Here is a 21,469-nt window from a genome sequence, read left to right on the forward strand (position 1 = left end):
AATTAGAATAGGACATATTTTCAAATTCACTCTCAATTAAAGTTAGATGGCAGATCATACATCTTTGCATTCAAATATGTTCATGGTTTTTTTTTCCAAAGCATCTAGGAGTGTATTATGGTTTGTACAGCATTCATTTTTATCTTATAAAAAGCATTGTGGTAGGGGCACCGTGACTCAGCAGGCAGAGTTCTCCCCTGCCATGCCGGAGACCTGGGTTCGATTCCTGTATCTTATAAAAATCATTGAATGGGGTGGGGCACAGTGGCTCAGCAGGCAGAGCTCTCGCCTACAATGCCGGAGACCTGGGTTTGAGTCCCAGTGCCTGCTCACGCAAAAAATAAATAAATAAAATAAAAAGATTTCAAGAGGGGAACATGTTGCAATGGTGTTTTAGTACTTTGGTATTAAAGGTGCAATAAAATTAATATATTCATAATGTAATTTTTTTTTAGAAAAAATGTTGAAAATATATTCATTTTCAGCTGCTGAGAAAACAATTAGCCTTAGGAGAGTAAAGGCTTATTTCTCAAATTTAAAACTAAATTTACCTTCAGAGAGAGAAAATAAATTGAAGATGACAAGACTGAATTGTATTTTTAAATGCGTTTTTACACTACTTTTGTCTTTATATTTCCTACAGGCAGCTTTAGTTTCATAGGCTTGCCTTGTGAGAGCAATAGTTTCAGATTATTTTGGTATGGATGTGTATATCATCACAAAATAGATGGTTATTTGGTTAAGATTAATCTTCTTTCAGCATTACAATATGAACATAGTTTAGCAACAACCAAACTGTCATCACTATGTCAGCAAAACTGTATGTAAATTTCTAGAACCTTGTGGATGACTAATGGATTACACTGTAAGAGAGAAAAAGTCAAGATGCTTATTTTCCTCTAGAGATGCAAAAAAAATCTGTACTGATGCCAACTCCATGCACTACAAATTATTTATTTCTACTGAAAATTTTCATTTATTGGATTGCCTTTAGAAACATGCAGGACTGAGAACTGAGTGTAACCCTCCAGAAACTACATAAACAATTTCCCCAAACCATGTTGTCTAAAATTACCTGGTTGGTACTCAGATATTTCCCATAACCTTTCTCATTTTGTGTAAAATGGCTGCATGGGATTTTGTCCATAGGAAAAATGAATTGAGAATGCTCTGGAGAAAACTAATCATTTGTTCTGGTCATCTACTTTTCCTAACAACTACCCCTAACATATGGCGGATGGCATCTATTTACTTTTATTTTTGTGTAGTTATTTATTAAAATTTTATTGAGATATATTCACATACCATATAATAATCAAAAGTCTACAATCAGTGATTCACAATATCATCATGTAGATGTGCATTCACTATCAAATCCAGTTTTGAACATTTTTAATACTCCATAAACAATGAAAATATGAATAAAAATAAAAGTAAAAAAGAACAATGAAAATATTCCATACTCCATACCCCCTATCATTTATTTATTTATTGACTATTTTTTTACTCATCTGTACATACATTGGATACAGGGAGTGTCAGTCACAAGGTTTTCACAGCCACGTGGTCACACTGTGCATGCTATATTGTATAAGTATAAGAATAACCTCTAGAATGACCTTTCAACCATACTTGAAATTTCTCAGCCACTGAAACTTCATTTTTCTTCCCCGTTTTGGTCAAGAAGTTTTTCTCAATCGCACAATGCCAGGGCCGAGCTCATCCTTGGGAGTCATGTCCCACGTTGCCAGGGAGATTTATAACCCCTGGGAGTCATTTCCCACATGGGGGAAGGGCAGTGAGTTTACCTGGCTTAAAGAGAGGCTGTTTCTGAGCAACAAAAGAAGTTCTCTTGGGGTGACTCTTAAGCATAATTATAAAAAGTCTTAAACTTTGCAGGAAGAAGTTTCATAAGGACAAGCTGCAAGATCAAGGATTTAGGATATTAAATTGGCAGTCTTCAATGCTTTTGAGAACATCAAGTTTCCCCAGGCAGGAATTTTAATTTTTCTATATTTTTCCCCACTCCCTCAAGGGGATTTTGCAAATGCTTTTCCAGATCAGCTTCATTCATATCTCTTATGTGAAGTCTGTTCTCTTTTACAGCTTTTTTAACAGTTGCTGATTGGGGTGATAGCTGCCAAACTCTAGCTCTGAATCTCAGGTGTCACATAGATACCCAAAGTTCCAGGGAATAACCAGGTCATACACAGAGAGCTCAGCTTCTCAGAATTTAAAAATAATAGTCACAACTCAAGAATAGATGTGACTGCTTTAAGACCGTGCAGTCTAGGAACTTTTACAATAAGCCTTACCCTGATAACTGATGCTGTTGAATTCAATTCTCAGAATTTGCACATTGTAATTAGACTGTATTAGTAACTCATTATGATATCTGTCTTTTTGTTCCTGGCTTATTTCACTCAAATACTGTCCTCCAGTTTTATTCACCTAGTTGCATGCCTCACAATTTCATTCCTTCTTGCAACCATTCAATATTCCAACTGTGGTGGATTAATACACCACAGTTCACTCTTCTGTTCATCAGCTGATATATCCTTAGGCCACCTCCATTCATTACAAATTATATATACTGCCACCATAAATACCAGTGTGCAAATATCCACTCATATGTCAGCTTTCAGCTCTTTCAAGTATATACATAATAACGGGGCTGCTGTATCACATGGCAACTCTATACTTAGCCTCCTGTGGAACCACCACACTGACTTCCAGAGGGACTGCACCATTCTACTATCTACAAACAGTGAATAGGTACATCTCTCTCTCCTCATTTTCTCCAGCACCTGTATCTTTTGGTTAAATTTTAAAAAGTTTTATTCACACACCATGCAATCCATCCTATGAAAAACAATCAGTAGTTTCTAGTATAATGGGATTGTTATACATTCACCACCACATTCTTTATAAGGACATTTCCATTTCTTCTGCAAAGAAAGAAGAGGGAAAAAATGAAGAGAATAAAATGGAGAAACTCCACCACCACTAAGAATATCATACCCCTCCCTTAATTCCACCTCTTATTTACATTTAGCTTTGGTATATTGCTGTTGTTACACTTAATGGAAGCATAAAATTACAATGGTACTGTTAACTATAGACCCTAGTCTGCATTGATTGTATTTTTCCATACACTTTTCCATTTTTAACATCTTGCACCGTTGACACTCATTTGCTCCTCTTATCTTCATGTAAAAACATTCTCATATTTGTACACTTAATCACTATCATTGTCCCTTTTAAGTTTTGCTAAGTTACACGGTCCCAGGCTTTGTCTTATATCTTTCCTTCCAGTGTCACATATGCCCCTAGCCTTCCTCTTTCAACCATACTCACACTCAGCTTTGTGCAGTGTACTTACAATACTGTGCTACCATCAGATAGTATTGTGCTATCCATTTTTGGATCTTTACAATCAATCCTATTGAACATTCTGTACTCCTTCAGCATCAAATGCCCAATCTCTACCCTCTTTCTATCTCCTGATAACCTGGGTTCTCATCTTTAACTCTCAAAGTTCGAACATTAATGTTACTTCATATTTGTAAGGCACTGTAATATTTGTCCTTTCGTTTCTGGCTAACTTCACTCAACATAATGTCCTCAAGGCTTATCCACATTTATTATGTGTCATGATTTTCTTCCAATAGATCATATCTTATTTTTTCTCTTTTTAACCTTATTGATAGTCTTCATTTCTATATTCTTCTCCGGACCTCTTTCCTGTCTTTTCTTATCTGCCTGCTGTGCTCCCTTAAGCATATCTTTTAGAGCAAGTCTTTCATTCATACACACTCTTAGTATCTGTTCGCCTGAAAATATTATATATATATATATATATATATATATATTTTTTGGTGTGAACGGGCCAGGAATTGAACCCGGGTCTCTTGCATGACAGATGAGCCTTCTACCACTGAACTACCGATGAACCCCTTTTCCTCATTTTTGAAGGACAGTTTTGCCAGATATAGAATTCTTGGTTGGCAGTTTTTTCTTTTTTCAGTATCTTAAGCATATTATACCACTGCCTTCTTGACTCCATGGCTCCTGCCTAGGAACCTGCACATAGTCTTATCAAGGTTCCCTTGTATGTGATGAGTCACTTTTCTCTTGCTGCTTTCAAATTCCCTCTTTGTCTTTAACATTTGAGAATCAGATTAGTAAGTATCTTGGAGTAGGTCTATTCAGATTGATATTGTTTGGAGTACTCAGTGCCTCTTGGATCTGTAATTTTATGTCTTTCATAAGAGATGGGAAATTTTCAGTGATTATTCCCCTATTGTTCCTTTTGCCCCTTTTCATTTCTCCTCTCCTACTAGGACATCCATAACACATATATTTGTGTGCTTCATGTTGTCATTCAATTTCTTGAGCCCTGTTCATAATTTTTCCATTCTTTTCCCTATCTGTTCTTTTATGCTAAGATTTCAGATGTCCTGTCCTTTTGTTCACTAATCCTTTCTTCTGCCTCTTCAAATCCACTGTTGTATCCATTGTGTTTTTCATCTCTTCTATTGTGCATGTCCTTCACAAGAGTTCTGACATTTGTTTTTTCAAATTTTTGAGTTCTTCTTTATGGTTGCCCAATGTTTTCTTTATATCATTCATCACTTTTGCCATATCTTCCTTCAACTCATTGATTTGATTTTGGATTGATTCAGCATGCTTGCCTGAACATCTTTAATTAGTTGTTTCAACTCCTGTAACTTTTTCAAATTGTTAGTTTATTGCGTATCTTCACTTGTCCTAGTATGACTTGTAAATTTTTTGCAGTTGTCTGGGCATGTGATTTCCTTGATTAGGTCATTCTGGAAGTCATTTTCACTCTTTTACTTAGGGTTTTCTTCTTGATTGGCTTTGTTGTCTATTCTTTCATGCTCTGTTCAACTTATTCTAGATCTCTAGCATAGCTTTTGCTTAACTAATCAGGCATTTTTAGCTTTTGTTCTTCTGGTTCTTGCCCTGCCTATATGGAACCTTTTTTGAGGAGGGTTTCCCCAGATATTATCAAACCCAATCAGATTTTCCCAGACAAGGTAGGCCCATGTCTCAGGAGGAGGGTGTAAATAGTATCAAGCTTCCCTGACACCCAGCAGGTTGTCTCTCTTGTAGAGCCTCTAGACTCAGTGCTTATCCTATCCTGTCCAGCAGGTGGCGCTTGTCAGCCCACAGTTCCCCACTGGTGTGAAGTAGTGTAGAGCCATTAATTCCTAGCCTGCCAGGGGTATGGTTGAGGTAGAGACTGAGGGGAAGGCAAACTTAAGATGTTTCTTTTTTCCAGTTCCTGGGTTCTAAATTCTCTAAAGGAGGGCTGCCCCCACCTCACCCCTTTTCTTGGGGAAGACATACCCTTTAAGGAATTATCTTCTTCACTTGACTTTTTTCTTTGTATCTAATACCTGTCTTAACTCTACCCTTGCTAGGTCAGCAGTGACTATTGAAAATTCTTGAGGCTTTCTCTAATGAGCTACTTATAATACTTTCAAAAATAAGAAAAAAGAAGATAAAAAAAGAAATATATATCTATATAATCCCTTCTCAGAACAAGTCTCCCCAGCCTTCAGTGTTCGCCTGTCAAGAGCCACAGTTAGTACATGGCCCTGTGTGTCCCATTTCTTGGGGCACAGCCCTTTTCCAGTGTTCTGAACTCAGCCAACTCCAAAAGCCTCTTTGTTTTGTTTTGTGTTTTTCTTCATCAACTCCATCTCCTTTCTTCTGGAAGATACCTCAGGGTTCCTTTCCTGTTTTCTCTGTGTTTATCTGTGCTCAGAGCTTATATTCAGAAGTCCAAATTTGTCAATTAAAACCACAATTGGAGCTTGGTTAAGTTACCTTCCCTTGCTCCTAGTAAAGAGTTCTTCTTCTTTCCCACAGAGAAGTGTCTCCAACATCCTGCTTTGTCAGTTATAGGGGGAGGGTGCTAGCCTTTGAAATGTTGGTGCTTTACTTACAGCTCTGCGTTGTGATCTCGGCCTTTCCAGTCATTCCAAACTGGTTACAATGTGTGTTTGGTCATTGATATTCCCCAAACAGTTGCTCCAGACAGTTCCTGACTATTTACTAGCTGCTCTAGAGGTCTAACTGAATTCCAAACCTTCCTATACCACCATCATGCCCTGCCTCCTCATCCATTTTCTTATTTTTTGATTTTTGATTTTGTTTTGGTTTTGTTTTTTCATCCATTTTCTTTTGCTCATAATTTTTTTGCATCAAAAATTTGAGTAAGGTTCATCTTAATGGTTTGTCTCTGACCTACACAGCATTAAGTCAGGGTACTGGGGTGGGAGACCCACTTCGAAGTTGGCTTCTTCATTCACATGTCCAGGACTTTAGTGCTTTTTGTCCTCTCTTTCTTCACATGCTGTCTCATCCTCCAGGAACCCTCCATACAGCTGCTTGAGGTTCTCATAGCATGGTGGCTTCAGAAATTGGCCTTTTTACATAGTAGCTTGCTTCTACCAGCATAGCAGACCAAAAGACCCACACAGAAGTTGCAAGGATTCTTTTGGACCAGCCTCCACAATCTAAGAGCATCATTTCTGTCACATCCCATTAGTTAAGGTTGTCCCTAAGTATAACACAGATTCAAGAAGAGGGGAATGAGAAACTACATTTAGATGGCAAGAGTAACAAATATATCTATAGCTAACTTTGATCTGATAGAATATTGCCTCAATTTTTAGGTGCTGGAATTTTGGAAACAAACTTGGTAAAGTGCTTATCCATTTGGATTGGAATTTTGCATTTTTTAATCATAGTTTGAGGATCTCTGCTCTGAATGTACTTGATAAAATTTAGATACAGAAAGAAAATCATTTCCAGAAATTTTCATCAGCTTATTGAATTCTGAAAGTTTTCCAGACATGGACAGAGGTGTCTAATAGCCAGTTACCTTTATATCTTTTTTTACACATGGTGTTTTCAAAACTATCATTATTCTGAATGCAGAATTCCCACTGACACTAGGAAACTCTCTGACATTTTCAGTGCTCCTAATGCCCCTTTACTATTGAGGTAAAAGAGTAAGTTATACAATGATTTCAAGTTTTGAATAAATTATGCTATATCGATCTATGAGAAAGTTAAAATCACTTTAAATTAAGCAGTCATGTGCTCTGAAAACTCAAATAGCTGATTTGACTGATTTTGTTTTCCTCTGAATTATATGGTTATATTATCATTTCAGAGAAACAGCCTTTCTGGGATGAAAAAGTGGGCAAGTCTCCATCTCTCTGTCAATAAAGTTACTTCCAAATTGTGTTACAAAGTGAACACTGTAAAGCTTAGCCTTGTATGTCATGAAAAATAGAAGTAAATTATTTTACTGATTTGACTTGTGTATGGAGTATTTTGACAAATATACCTACGGTTTTAATTCATATTTACACAAAACACATATCTTAAAATGTCCTGAAGAGCATATACAGGTGCTACACCTAGTGAACCTGAATTAAATGTACCTCTCATGAGGCTTCGTCCCTTTGCTTTAGAGCGGTACTCCTCAAACTTTTCTCCTGAATTTTGGCTAATGGCAAAGGAGAATCAAGGAGTATACTCCAGGGCCCATGAACATAAAATTAACTCATGCTTTATTTGAATTATTTTTGTGAATATTTCTTTCAAGTCTATAATATATCAGTGTTCATGTAAAATCAATTTCTCCATTGAAATTCCCACATAAATTAATGGTACAAGATCGTATTATGGCTTCATATAACCTCTGGCAAACCACAGAGTACTCTTGGGTTTTTTTTTTTAATTGCAGTTTGAGACAGAGAGATGTTAGTAAAAATTATTGGGAAGAGGAGGTCAGCACATCCAGATTTCACTTTAATAAAATGTAATGACTCTACAAAATAAAACTAGGGGAATAGAGGACAGAAGTACCATAGTCTAAGACTTCAAGCACTATTTCAATAGGCCATTCTTGACAAGAGGTTTATTGTTTTCTCTTCCCACTATTTTTTTTAATACTTAACTTTGGCACTCATATTGCTAGGTTGCATTTAAAAACAACAATGTGCTATGTTTCATTTTTTTTAAATGAACAAGCTCTTAGGAATGTAATTTTCTCTCTCCCATTTTCAAAATAGAAATAAGCCTATAACAATCCAAATTGGATTGCTAAAATAAAAAATTGCATCAAAACCTTGTAAAGTGAGTGAAATATCTGGGCTAATTAATCTTTCCTGGCTTTATAATTGGTGGGTACCACTACAGTCACAGATTTCAATTAATCATATTTCCAAAATAAGCCTCATATATTTCCAGCTTATTTACTCAGTTCTTTTGTGATTCTCTTCTTTAGAAATGAAGAAATTCTGATTACTAAGATGAAACCCAATATATATAAAAGGTCACAGATGGTAAAGGAAAATGGTTAAGAATAAAGGACACAGTTTAAAAGAGATCTGAGTAGGCCTCTGAGAGTCAAGTTTACAGTTCACAAATACAAGGATTTGTGGTATGGAACTCAAAAAAGAGATTCAACGTCTGTGTCATTATTTGTGACTGTAAAAAGACAATAGCACCTACGAATCAACTTATTACTTTTATCAACACCATAGATTTATAAATATTCAGGATCACAACCTACAAAATATTTAAACAGCCCTGGATTATACCATTGGAAAAATATTATCAAATAATTTTATAGACCATACTGAAGGGTTGTCTTTTATTTTAAGAAGTTGTAGTTTTCCAGGACTTAATGTTCCCCAAATAAAAATTGGGGCTGACATGCATGAAAAGTTTTCAGTACTAATGACTGATGCAATATACCTGTGAATCTGTCAATCACAGAATTAAAAAGGTCTGTTGTGCAGAACACTTAAAACCCAGAGTAACCAATTAGTACTACCATTCCTTGATGCAATACAAGTACATTTCCTTAAACTGCTATTGCACTGAATTCCAGGGTTATAAATGAGCAGAAACAAATTGATTCGCATGTAATAAGAGTGGCAATAAATCTGTCCTTCTGTTAACAGAGAGCAAATTTAGGATCTACTATTCTGAGAAAGGGACTTACCCAGCTGGACATCAATAACACTTGGCTGATTCTCCATGGGGAACAATGGCTTGGGAGGCTTGTCTGTGAGTAAAGCTACAAGAGAAAATGAAAGAAGGTAATAGAAAAATTGAGATAAATTATAGGACAGGAAAGATTTAATCATGTATGATATTTAATGTTTGTAGACTTGGTGGTGTGTAAACATTTATTAGGCAGTGTTCCTACTTTGCTTGCTACTCTATCCATACAATATCCATTTTCCAGCATATTTAGAGCACCATTGATTCACTGAAAATAGTCCATTTCGACAGCTGCATTTCCCAACAAGATCAAACAAATGGACTATTTTCAAGTGGTTTTTTTTTTTTTTTTTTTTTTTTTTTTTTTTTTTTTTTTTTTAAAGGAAAGACAGAGAGAAGGAAGGAAGGATAGAAGGAAGGAAGGAAGGAAGAAAGGGAAACATCTTTAAACATTTTTCTTGTTTTATTGTATTCTGTTTCTCCGTTTTTGTTACATGGGCTGGGGCCGGGAATCGAACCGAGGTCCTCCGGCATAGCAGGCAAGCACTTTGCCCGCTGAGCCACCGCGGCCCGCCCTCAAGTGGTTTTTTTATAAGCTTGTGAGTGTACCGAAATATAGATTTAAAAGTATAATTAGAGAAACATTAAATTCCCATGTTGACTTCTTTGTAGCTCTAAATATTCTCAAGGAAATATAACCCTAATGGACGTTTCTGGAGGAATGAACTTTCTAAGCCTCTGAATCATTCCACATCTTCCACCCCAATATCTAATACAATATAATAAATATTAGTGCAATTGATTAAAAAAAATACTGATTTTAGTATTTTTGTGTACTAATTCTTATGTTAGGTGCTAAAAGAGAAGGAAAGAAAAATCTTTAGCCTTGCCCTCAATTAATTTATACAAGGTTTGAATACAGGACTAACCCACCAAAATATACAGAGAATACAGTACTTCACTAGAATACTATCTAAAGAAGAAATGTAGCATTTGAGCTATACAGCTACATGTGCTATAGAAATGGAGAGAGGAGAGGCCAATATTGGCTCAGTATTGGGGAAAGTTTAATAAAGGAAATTGGTTTCCATATGAACTTTAACGACAGAGATGATTTGCAAAGGCTAATAGTAAGGAGGAAGAATTTCAGGAAATTTTGACAGCATAAACCATGGCAAAGGGGTAGAACTTAGCAAGTATATTGTGGTTATAAGAAAATGTTCTGGTGAGGTGGGGTTGAATGGGGTGGTGTGGAGGGCAAGTTGCTTCATGATGTCAAGTAGTTGGAAATGAAACTGGATAGATAGGATGGGGCTCGATTCTGGAGGGTCCTAAGAAACATGCAGAGGAAACTGGACATGATACAGTAGACTAGAGGATCACTGTAGATAATTGAATGGAGGCTGGGAACATAAAGATAAAAGGGAGAAATCTGAGAGGCAACAGGAAAAAAAGAAATGGTAGGAATTGGCACACAGGTACATGATGCCTTATGATAGCCCTTATACTGAGCTAGTATTTATGCCCTGAATTCATTTTAATTATTCTTGTATTTATTTATGTCTTGCTTCATCTGCCAAACTAGATTCTTACCTCCTAGGGGAAATGTATTATACTTCTCTGGAATTCACAGTAGGCCATGGCATAGGGCTGGGCACATAAGAGATAATCATTAAATCACTGTTAATGGACTGGTTTAGGAATTGCCTGTAGGCAGGAGAAAGGTTGATCTCATACTTACAAGGAAATTTCAAAGATAGAGAACCAAGAATTGATCAAAGCACAGGTGAGGTTAGGGAAATACATGAACTTGGTGAGGCTCTCCAAATAGCTATTGGTAACTATTAAATCCACTTAAGATAGAGTTTTACATAACATTAGCTTCATATTCCTGCTATCCAAATGACTGCCATAAATGGGAAAATGTTAGCAAATTAATTGTTCTCATTTTCCAACAAATCTTTATTGATGAACCACAGGACATCTTGTCCTTATGGAATCAAATATATAATTTTGTGTATATGTGTGTATATATATGTATACATACATATTTTTAACCATGCAGATTTTGTCATCATGTAGACAGACTTACAAATAACTACACTTCATTTCCTAAACATTCCAGTTACTCTTTTTTTTAAACTGAGGTGAATATATAAAAATATATATTCATACATGTATGTGTATATATAAATGTGTACATGCAAATAAATTCATTTGTGCATGTAAGGAACATCTCTGCAAAGATACACGTGAAATTCATAGTAGCGGTTTCCTCTGAGTAGAGGAAGTGGGTGGTAGAGGAATGGTGGGCGGTAGGACAGAAAGGCAAAAAGAAAATTTATTTTTCACTATATACCTTTTGTACATTTCAAACTTTGTATGACATGCCTATACTTTATATTCAAGACATGAATAATAGTAACATTAAATTTCATCATTCTACATTGTATTTATAAAAATGTCATTTTGATTTTTTTGTAGAATCACTGTCAGTTTGCTTTATACAGCCAGACTATAGACATTTAGCTTATTGAAACTGTTCTTAGAGAGTTTTGTTTTTGAATATTTCTTTCATCCAAATGAATTAACTGGAATGTGATGTGTGGGTGAGAATCAACATTTGGCAAAATATTTCATGGACAAATATGATGATTTTGCCCTACTTTCAGCAGGATATGAATTTGAGGTCATTGTTTTCTTCTTCCTTTATCTCCCACATTGGACTATGGATATATTTATTCTGATTTTATAATTGTTAAATGTTAATTTTTGAAGTGACATTTATTAATATTAATGACATTTTAAGTGCCTTACATTTATAGGTAATTCATAATTTTCAAAGGGCTTTCACTATATATTTTCTTATGTGATCTATGCAATGACTTTGGAAGGTAAGGAAGTGAGTTACAATTATGGCCAATTTACAGATGAAACTTAATCAATTTCGCATTGCCTCATACAGTGCCTCCTTGTGACAAAAACTACCATTTACAGGTTGTAAAAGCAAGTTATAAGCAGGAGACATGTAAAAGTGCTCAATACTGAAAAAAACAGTTTTAGCTCTGTTTCTACACTAATTAAGCTAAGGTTCCTAGGTCAAAGGGATTGTCTTTGTGACAAACAGCCAGCTGAAACATATACCATGTTTCACAATACACCTTTTGGTCCTTAAACCCATAAATGTGAAGGGGACTTTACACTTACCCTAACACAACCGCATGGAGTGTATGGGCATAAAGCCTCCTTAAATTCAAATATCACTTCTAGGCCTGGCTATTTCTAAGAAGTGCAGTACATTTGTGATGATACAGCAGCAACTTCAGCAGTTCATCTGGACCCTGACCACACTCCAGGGACAAATCTATTAGCACCTAATATAATTACAGCATTTGCAAATTAGCTAAAGAGCATGATGCCATGGGCCAGCAAATTCATTTCTTTCTTATTTTTAAAAATCTGATCTGAAATTCTGACTTACTATTTGAGCAAGAAAGAGAAATGTCAATACCAAGCCCCCTGATCAACAGAGTGGAAATATACACTTTTATTAGAAAATGTATTCTGTCACTCTAGAAGGACTAACTGGGGTCTAAGCTAGTCTTTTTTTTTTGTTTTTTAATCTTTTTATTTTTTCTATTTTTTTGTTATTTTGAGCTAGTCTTTTAATTTGCTGCTTAAGGATTGTGTTTTGATTAAAATAATGGGGGCAAGGGATGCAGTTTGATACTGGTGTTTCAGTCTACAATTCTTCTCTGCATTTCCATGTGTAGCTGCTTATGTTTAACTACCCTTAAATATAATTGTTCTACTGCATATACCATGACACAAGTCTTAATGTGTTAGTAAAGCTACTACTGTTACTGCCTGATAAATTCTTAAAACTAGGTTTTATGTATCTGATACTAACTTTCACTGGAAGAATGTCCAGATTATCTTTCTTTTCCATTATACACAAAAGCTGTGCCTGCATGTACAACCAGATCAATTGGTTTGACTGAAATTGTTGGTCAATTTCCTAGAACTTAGAATAAGAAATTGATTATTTGATTGAATAAATCAGTTTATTAGAGTACATTGCCAAAGTGTTATATATTACTATTACAATTGTTTTTGTCCTTTTTTGTGGTTGACTCCTCTGTGTAATCTGACTTGCCAGAGAAATACAATAGGAGGGAATGGAAGCACAGTTTTATGCAAAGGACACTAATTTTGTGAAAGTACTACAATCATAAATTCAATTTCTATGATTGAAGCCTCTTTGGAATGTTTAAGGTCACTGACATGGATTCTGCCAAAACCATGCAACACACCAGTACTACAATTGCATTCCAAAATCCCTATTTTTATCACAGCATTTAACCTGCCATTAATCTAACATTAAACGTAACCTTGGAAACATACCAATGTCTCCTATATTTATGCGAGTATCAAATTTGAACTTTTCAGCTGGGATTCTAAAACTAAACATAGTACAATTTCAAAGACTTTTCCTGCCTTTTTACTCACTCTTTTTATATTTTATTTATGCTATAGGTAAGTTACTTTCATTATTTGGCCCCCCCCGCATTAATTTCCAACTGTACACCTTTGTTTGAACTCTTACCCTAAGCCTGAAAACAAACAATAATAGTTATCATAGTTACCATCTATTTAATACCTAATTTGTATCAGGCACCATTTTAAGGCATTTTATATCATATTATATAAATATCATGCCCAAAGACAAGCAATTTTTGATAGCAAAGCAGAGATCTAAACTGAGTTCTGTCTGATTTCACCAGGCACAAAATCCCTCTACAAGATGTTTCCCTTTCTTTCTGATATTCCAAGTCCTATCTATTCTCCAAAGGTCACATTAAATCCTACATATACCAGAAAGCCTTCCCTAATAACATCTCAAATTAATCTCTACCCTCTCTGAAATCCTGAAGCATTTACTATTTCTTTAAGTGACTCATTTGGTTCATAGCATAACACTGCATTGAATACAAACTACTTCACTTTATATGGATATATCTAGTCTCCCCGGATAGATTTTTAAGCTCCTGAGCAATTAAGATAGTGTCTGATGCAGTGGAATAAGTTAATATTCACAATCTCCAAATCAAATTTGCCATGGTGTTCTTTCCCTAAAAACAGGTGCATCCCTTTGGGTTCTTAGGTTATAAGGAACAGAAATAAACTCTTTTGAATTTAAAGTAAAAAGGAACTGAGTACAAGGATATCTCAGGATGGACAAGAAGTCTGGGGAACTAAGTTTAGAGACAGGAAATAAACCATACCAGGTCTAGACGTATAGGCAAAAGTGGGTACAAAATTATTTCATCAGGACCCCATAATTGTGTTGAATACATTCCAAACAGTTCTGATTGTTAAAAATTATATTTTGTTAATCATATCATCTGGATACATAATTACGTCATCTGGAACCATTGTGCTCATTAACCTAAATGCTGCAGATCTTTTAACACTATGAAAGTATCAGAATTACTGAAGTTTGTGGAGACAGATTTTAGGCTGCTAGGCCACCTGATCTCCTGCTTCACACCTAGAAATAAACTTTTTATATCTTTGAAACCCTGGTGTTTCAGGAATTGGTCATTAGTACTAGAGCACACTGGGCAAAAAAATCCACTGCCTTTGTCCAGTAACAATTTGGTGACCCAGATGTGATGATGCCTGAGGCTCTGGAGCCCCAGCAGAACAGGTGAGCATGATCACCAATCCTTTTGTGGTGATGAGCTGTATTTAGACTAGAGGCTCTGCAAATGGGATTTTCCCTGTTATGCTGGCACTCCAGAATCTTTGACACATTAAAACGCTTCAAAGAGAGAAACCATTTCCAATTCCAAGTCTGGATATCTGACAGGGTGAGTGAGTCATCAGGGTACAAGTGGATCAGGAAGCTAATATAGTAGTTCCAAGTCTTCCTGGATCTGGCTTTAAGGCCAGATCCTGCTTCCAGAATGATCCTCTTTACTCTGACCTCTACACCTTTCTGGGTACCATGCTGTACAGGGTTTGAAGCCCTGACCTAAATTTGTCTGTTGAGTATACTCCTGGAAAATAAGTATAGCAACAATTAAGTGGTATTTAATGGAATTAAGTAGGCCAGCTTAAACACTAGCCAGTGTGTTACCTAGACATAGTGAGTGTTTAATGCTTATTTAATTGTTAACTGGTGTATTAAGCATTGAATGGCAGTTTAACTATTGGCGTATTCAGTCTAGTTATTAATTGGTGTGTTACTTTGGTGGTTTGAAATTGTTATTTACCTCAGAAAAGCCATGCTTTTTTTTTTACTAACCCAATACTGTGGAGGCAGTCCTATTGTTTAGTGTGGAAACTTTGATTGGGTTGTTTCCACAGAGATGTGACATACCCAGTTGTGGGTATGACCATTTGATTAGATGGAGATATGACTTCACCCATTCAAGGTGTGTCTTGATTAGTTTACTGGAGTCCATTAGAAGGGGAAACATTTTGGAGATACCCCAGAGCTGACAGAAATTCAGACATTTGGAGTGCTGACAGAGAGAGCAGAGGCCTAGACACAGACATTTGGTAATACAGAGCCCAGCAGACATCACCATGGACCTTCCCATGAGATGCTAAGCAAGCCAGAATCCAGAGTTGTGTTCTACAGGAGTTAATGTAGGCCAACAGACACTTAGAGAGGAAACCACAGGCATCAGAAGCTGGATTCAGTGGAGCCAGGAACAACCATCAGATGCCAGACATATGCCTTCCCATGTGACAGACAGCCTTTCTTGAGTCAAGGTATCTTTTTCTGGATGCCTTAGATTGGACATTTTTACAGCCTTAGAACTCCAAACTTGTAACTTAATCAATTCCCTTTTTAAAAGCCATTCCATTTCTGTTATACTGCATTCTGGCATCATTTAACAAACTAAAACAGTTATGTAAATATGGTAAGAGTTAAGTGACTGTTTAAATTTGTTAGTTGCTATGTTCCTGCATATGCATTGTTTAAATGTTTCTAATTGGTTACTGATTATGGGAATTTTTTAAAAAGGGAAAATTTGGGCTGTATTGAAAATTGAAAATATTTTAGTTATAAGTCTATGACAAAGGTTTACTGCTGTAACACAATCTGGCCTCAATATGATTTAGAATCAGTAGATAAATGGCCTGATAATGGGTCTATGGAAAGATTTTGTCTTTACAATTCAAGTTAAAAATATTACAGGTAAAGTTTTTCTGCAAAAGGGCAGAAAGGGGATGAGATGCTATATATTCAATCCTTTATTTGTCCCTCTCAAAAGCATTTCTGTGTTTCTTTGTAACTATTTTTTGTGTAGGTCTGCTTCCTCAATGTATATTCTCATACCTCCAGATTAACAAAATTAACAAAATAATTCTTAAAGAGCTCTATTTAGACTCCTTAAAAATAAATACGTGCCTTTATACAAACATATAAATTAGTACTGAAGTAAAAAAAAAAGAGAAAAATCCTCTGAGCAGCACTGCTAAAACCTTAATTTTGTCATTACTATAAAAAAAACCTGTACATTAGAAAAAAACACCTTTGGAATTTCCTAAAGGTAGGAGAAGGCTACCAGAAGGCTTCTGCTGGACAAAACAAAGACCTTTTCCAATTGTCTGGGTCACTGACTTAAGTGAAATAAATCTAATAATTTGAAATAATTAGAAGAAGAGGATAAGACCTCTCAAATCTCATCATGCCTTCACCTAAAACTTTTAAATCCATGTTCAACAAGCCAGGCCTCATTCTTTGTCTAATCTATGCCTGCTCCAAGACCTAACTACCTAAAGCAGTTATGGGGGAAGGGCTAGATGCATAAAGATGGAAAAGGTGTGGTTTAACATTCTTTTTTAATTGGGCCTGGAGATTAGAAATCGTGGGCATAGAAAATTTTGTGGAATAGATTATGTTTGATAAAATTATTTTTCAAGTATACATTTGCAATGGTAACTGTAGTAATTAGACCATTAAAAAATATGAATAGCCTTGGGATAGGAGTGACTGAATAAAATCTAATCATCAGATTTCAGTAAGTAAAATGAAAGGTCCTGAAGAGCTATGGAAATGCTTTCCTGGATTTAGTCTTGGGACAAATTAAGCAATTGCAGTAAATTTTCCAGAACTTGATTGTCAATGAATTTTTATGGTTGTTCATGATTTTAGGATATTATAAAACACAGCGATGTGTTAATAAAAATGTGGTGATACTTCACACATATCATATTTAGGAAATCAGTTTAGTTTAGTAAAGAGTATAAATAAGATGTTTTATAAACTTGATTACCTGGATTTTAAAGAAACTGGCTTTTTAATTAATTTGCCATTTTTTACCTCAGTATGTGGAAGAATTTGAATTTGTAGTGACTTTGTTAATGTCAATCAGCATATTTTTGTTAGTAAATGCTGTCATTAATTGGGAAGACCTGATTCTTAGCTTTAAAGTGTTTATATTCTAGTTAGAACATACGTGTACCAGGACATCATGTAAGACAGTGATAAATAATAATATAAACTGGACAGTAAAATAATAAAAATGATGAAAGAATTTAAAAGCCAATAGATAAAGAATAACCTAAGAAAACTTCATAGGAGAGATGACACTTGTAAGACCTTTAAAAAAGAAAGTAGTATTTGAATAAGCAGAGCTCTGAACTAGTTTTTTAAAGCTTAATTTTAAGAAAAATTTTAGTTTTGTTCTTAGAAATATGTCCCTTAATCATAAAAAAAAGTTGATTATATTTCAAACTTAGACTCTTCTGACCTTTGAAGGTACTGCTGGATTAAACTGAAAATATTTAAGTATATTGAAAAGTAATCATTTATGTATTGCTAATGTAAAGTATATAAATGCCTGGCTGTTTTCCAAATCCATTGTATTGTAATATCTTTGGCTTTTCTCTCCTTCATGAATACTGTTATTAAAAAGACGTATGCAGTTCTGGGCCAAGATGGCGGCTTAGCAATGCGCACGTTTTAGTTTGTCCTCCAGAACAACTACTAAATAACCAGAAACAGTACAGAACAACTCCTGGGGCCACGTCAGTGACCGGACACACAGCGTACCCCAGTCTGGACCAGCTGTGAGCCCCCCCCAGAACCGTGAGTTCCCCACAGACTGCTTCCCAGAGGTGAAAGAAAAGAGACTTTATCAGCAGCAGGGGCTGAGCCCAACCAAACATCAATTGTGGAATTAACAAATTCTGACTACTAAAAATAGGCCCCCAACTCAGGTGAACCTGGTCAAAGCGGAGGTTGCTCATTTTTGCCCAGGCTCCAAGGGGGCAGGGCTGACAGAAAAAGGAAAAGAAAACAGAGTTTTTTCTGGCTGTGTTTCTACAAAGGCTTAACTGCCTTTGGATACAGCATCAGGGCTTCTCAGGCTGCAACTACCCCAGGCATAGGCAGAAACAAGCTCGTTTGAGGGCTTGTCTGGAGCCTGTGCCTTCCCCAGGGGAGGGGTGAAGCCCAACTCAGGTGGAATCCCTCTCTCAAGGAATTCAGACCCCAGGGCTTGGTAATTTGAAGCTATTAAAACCAGCCTACAACCTCTGCTCTGTCTCCACCATGCCCCCAGCAGGGAGAGACTGCCAAAGTTAAAGGTACTGCATCATCTTATGCTGGTGGGACCTGCAGTCAGACAAGCACCACATACTGGGCAGGATAAGAAAAACAGAGCCCAGAGACTTCACAGGAAAGTCTTTGAACCGGCTGGGTCTCACCCTCAGGGAAAACCAACGCAGGTGACTCTTTCCTCCTGATAGGAGGCCAGTTCGGTCTGGGAAAATCTGGCTGGGGTCTATAATATCTAAGTAGACCCTCCTAAGTGTGTGTGGGGGGGGAAAGGCACCACACAAGCAGGGCAAGAAACAAGAAAACAAGAACTGAAAAATTCTCCTCTGTTAAACAAAACTTAAGCTAAAGGTCTGGATAAAGCTGAACGGAATGTCAAAGAACAGATAGACAACAAATTCATCCAGCAAGAAAACCCTAGATAAAAGAAGTGAAAGCAATCTCCAGAATAAACTAATTAAAGTAATTAAATGCCTAGACGCCAGCAAAAAATAATAAATCACACTAGGAAAATTGAAGATATGGCCCAGTCAAAGGAACAAACCAACAATTCAAATGACATACAGGAGCTGAAACAATTAATTCAGAATGTATAAACAGACATGGAAAACCTCATCAAAAACCAAATCAATGAATTGAGGGAGGATATAAAGAAGGCAAGGAAAGAACAAAAAGAAGAAACTGAAAGTCTGAAAAAACAAATCACAGAACTTATGGGAATGAAAGATGCAGTAGAAGAGATGAAAAAAACAATGGAAACCTACAATGGTAGATTTCGAGAGACAGACCATAGGATTTCTGAACTGGAGGACAGAACATCTGAAATCCGACAAGAAACAGTAACTATAGGGAAAAAAATGGAATATGAGCAGGGACTCAGGGAATTGAAAGACAATATGAAGCGCATAAATATACATGTTGTGGGTGTCCCAGAAAGAGCAGAGAAGGGAAAAGGAGGAGAAAAACTAATGGAAGAAATTATCACTGAAAATTTCCCAACTCTTATGAAAGACTTAAAATTACAGATCTAAGAAGTGCAGCGTACCCCAAAGAGAACAGATCCAAATAGACATACTCCAAGACATTTAATAATCAGAATGTCAGAGGTCAAAGAGAAAGAGAGGATCTTGAAAGCAGCAAGAGAAAGCAATCCATCACATACAAGGGAAGCCCAATAAGACTATGCACAGATCTCTCAGCAGAAACCATGGAGGCGAGAAGACAGTGGGATAATATATTTAAATTATTAAAAGAGAAAAACTGCCAACCAAGAATTCTATATCCAGCAAAATTGTCCTTCAAAAATGAGGGGAAATTAAAACATTTTCAGACAAAAAATCACTGAGAGAATTTGTGACCAAGAGACCAGCTCTACAAGAAATACTAAAGGGAGCACTAGAGACAGATACAAAGACAGAAGAGAGAGGTGTGGAGAAGAGTGTAGAAAGGAAGACTATGAGTAAGGGTAAAAAGAAGGAAAATTAGATATGACATATAAAATCCAGAAGGCAAAATAGTAGAAGAAAGTACCACCCATGCAGTAATAACACTGAATGTTAATGGATTAAACTCTCCAATCAAAAGACATAGTCTGGCAGAATGGATTAAAAAACAGGACCCATCTGTATGCTGTCTCTACTCAAAGGACACGAGGCCAAGGACACAAATGGACATTTACACACCAATGTTTATAGCAACATCATTAACAATTACCAAGAGATGGAAACAGCAAAAATGTCCATCAACAGACAGTTGACTAAACAAACTGTGACATTTACATAAGACGGAATATTATGCAGCTGTAAGACAGGATAAAATTATGAAGTACGTAACAACATGAATGGACCTTAAGGACATTATGCTGAGTGTGATTAACCAGAAACAAAAGAACAAATACTGTATGGTCTCACTGATATGAACTGACATTAGTGAATAAACTTGGAATATTTCCTTGGTAACAGAGACCATCAGGAGATAGAAATAGGGTAAGATATTGGGTAATCAGAGCTGAAGGGATACAGCTTGTGTAACAGGACTGAATATAAAAACTCAGAAATGGACAGCACAATACTACCTAACTGTAATGCAATTATGTTAAAACACTGAATGAAGCTGAATGTGAGAATGATAGAGGGAGGAGGGCTGGGGGCATAAATGAAATCACAAAGAAAGATAGATGCTAAAGACTGAGATGGTATAATCTAGGAATGCCTAGAGTGTATAATCATAGTTACTAAATGTATAAATTTTTAAAATATTTTTGCATGAGGAAGAGCAAAGGAATGTCATTACTGCAGTGTGCTGAAAATAGATGGTAACTAATATTTTAAAATTTCCACTTATGTATGAGACTAAATCAAAAAATGTTTATTTGGTACAAAATTCATATTTTGACTAGTGCATGTCCTGATTTAACTTATGTAGGTAGTTGGTTGAACAACATAAGTACATGGAACCTTGGGTAGGTCATGAGATTTTGTTGGTTTGTCCAGAGTGATGCCCCGATAAATTCCAGATTGTTCGATCAATGAGTGGAAAAGTATTTGCAAAATCCCATTCAGGGAATGACGAGAGCATTAACACCAATTCTTACCGACACTAACTTTGTCTTGTGAATTTAAATGTGTACACTGCTTAGCAGTAAGAAGGAAGTTCCACAAACATTAGTGAGGAGAAGGGACTGTAGTAGAGGAGGAGATCAGAGCCAGCAAGTCCTGATAGGGAGAGAAACTGAGGCAGTCCAGGCCTCACGCCTGCTTCTTGATCCTTAAAAGTAGAAAGTGCATGATGTTTTGAGTAAAGCGTGGAGAGTGAGAGAAAGGACAGCAAAGA

General features: G+C 36.1%; 1 protein-coding gene across 1 annotated transcript in view; it reads right to left on the reverse strand.

Moving 5' to 3' along the window:
• The window catches only part of IL1RAPL2 (interleukin 1 receptor accessory protein like 2), a 645,369-nt gene that overhangs the window by 349,608 nt on the left and 274,292 nt on the right, over positions 1-21,469 (reverse strand). Inside the window, exon 5 of the mRNA XM_077146975.1 lies at positions 9,056-9,130. Coding sequence (XP_077003090.1) covers positions 9,056-9,130 — 75 coding nt within the window. The remainder of the gene's footprint in view (positions 1-9,055; positions 9,131-21,469) is intronic.

Source organism: Tamandua tetradactyla, chromosome X (assembly GCF_023851605.1).
Source record: "Tamandua tetradactyla isolate mTamTet1 chromosome X, mTamTet1.pri, whole genome shotgun sequence".
NCBI lineage: Eukaryota > Metazoa > Chordata > Mammalia > Pilosa > Myrmecophagidae > Tamandua > Tamandua tetradactyla.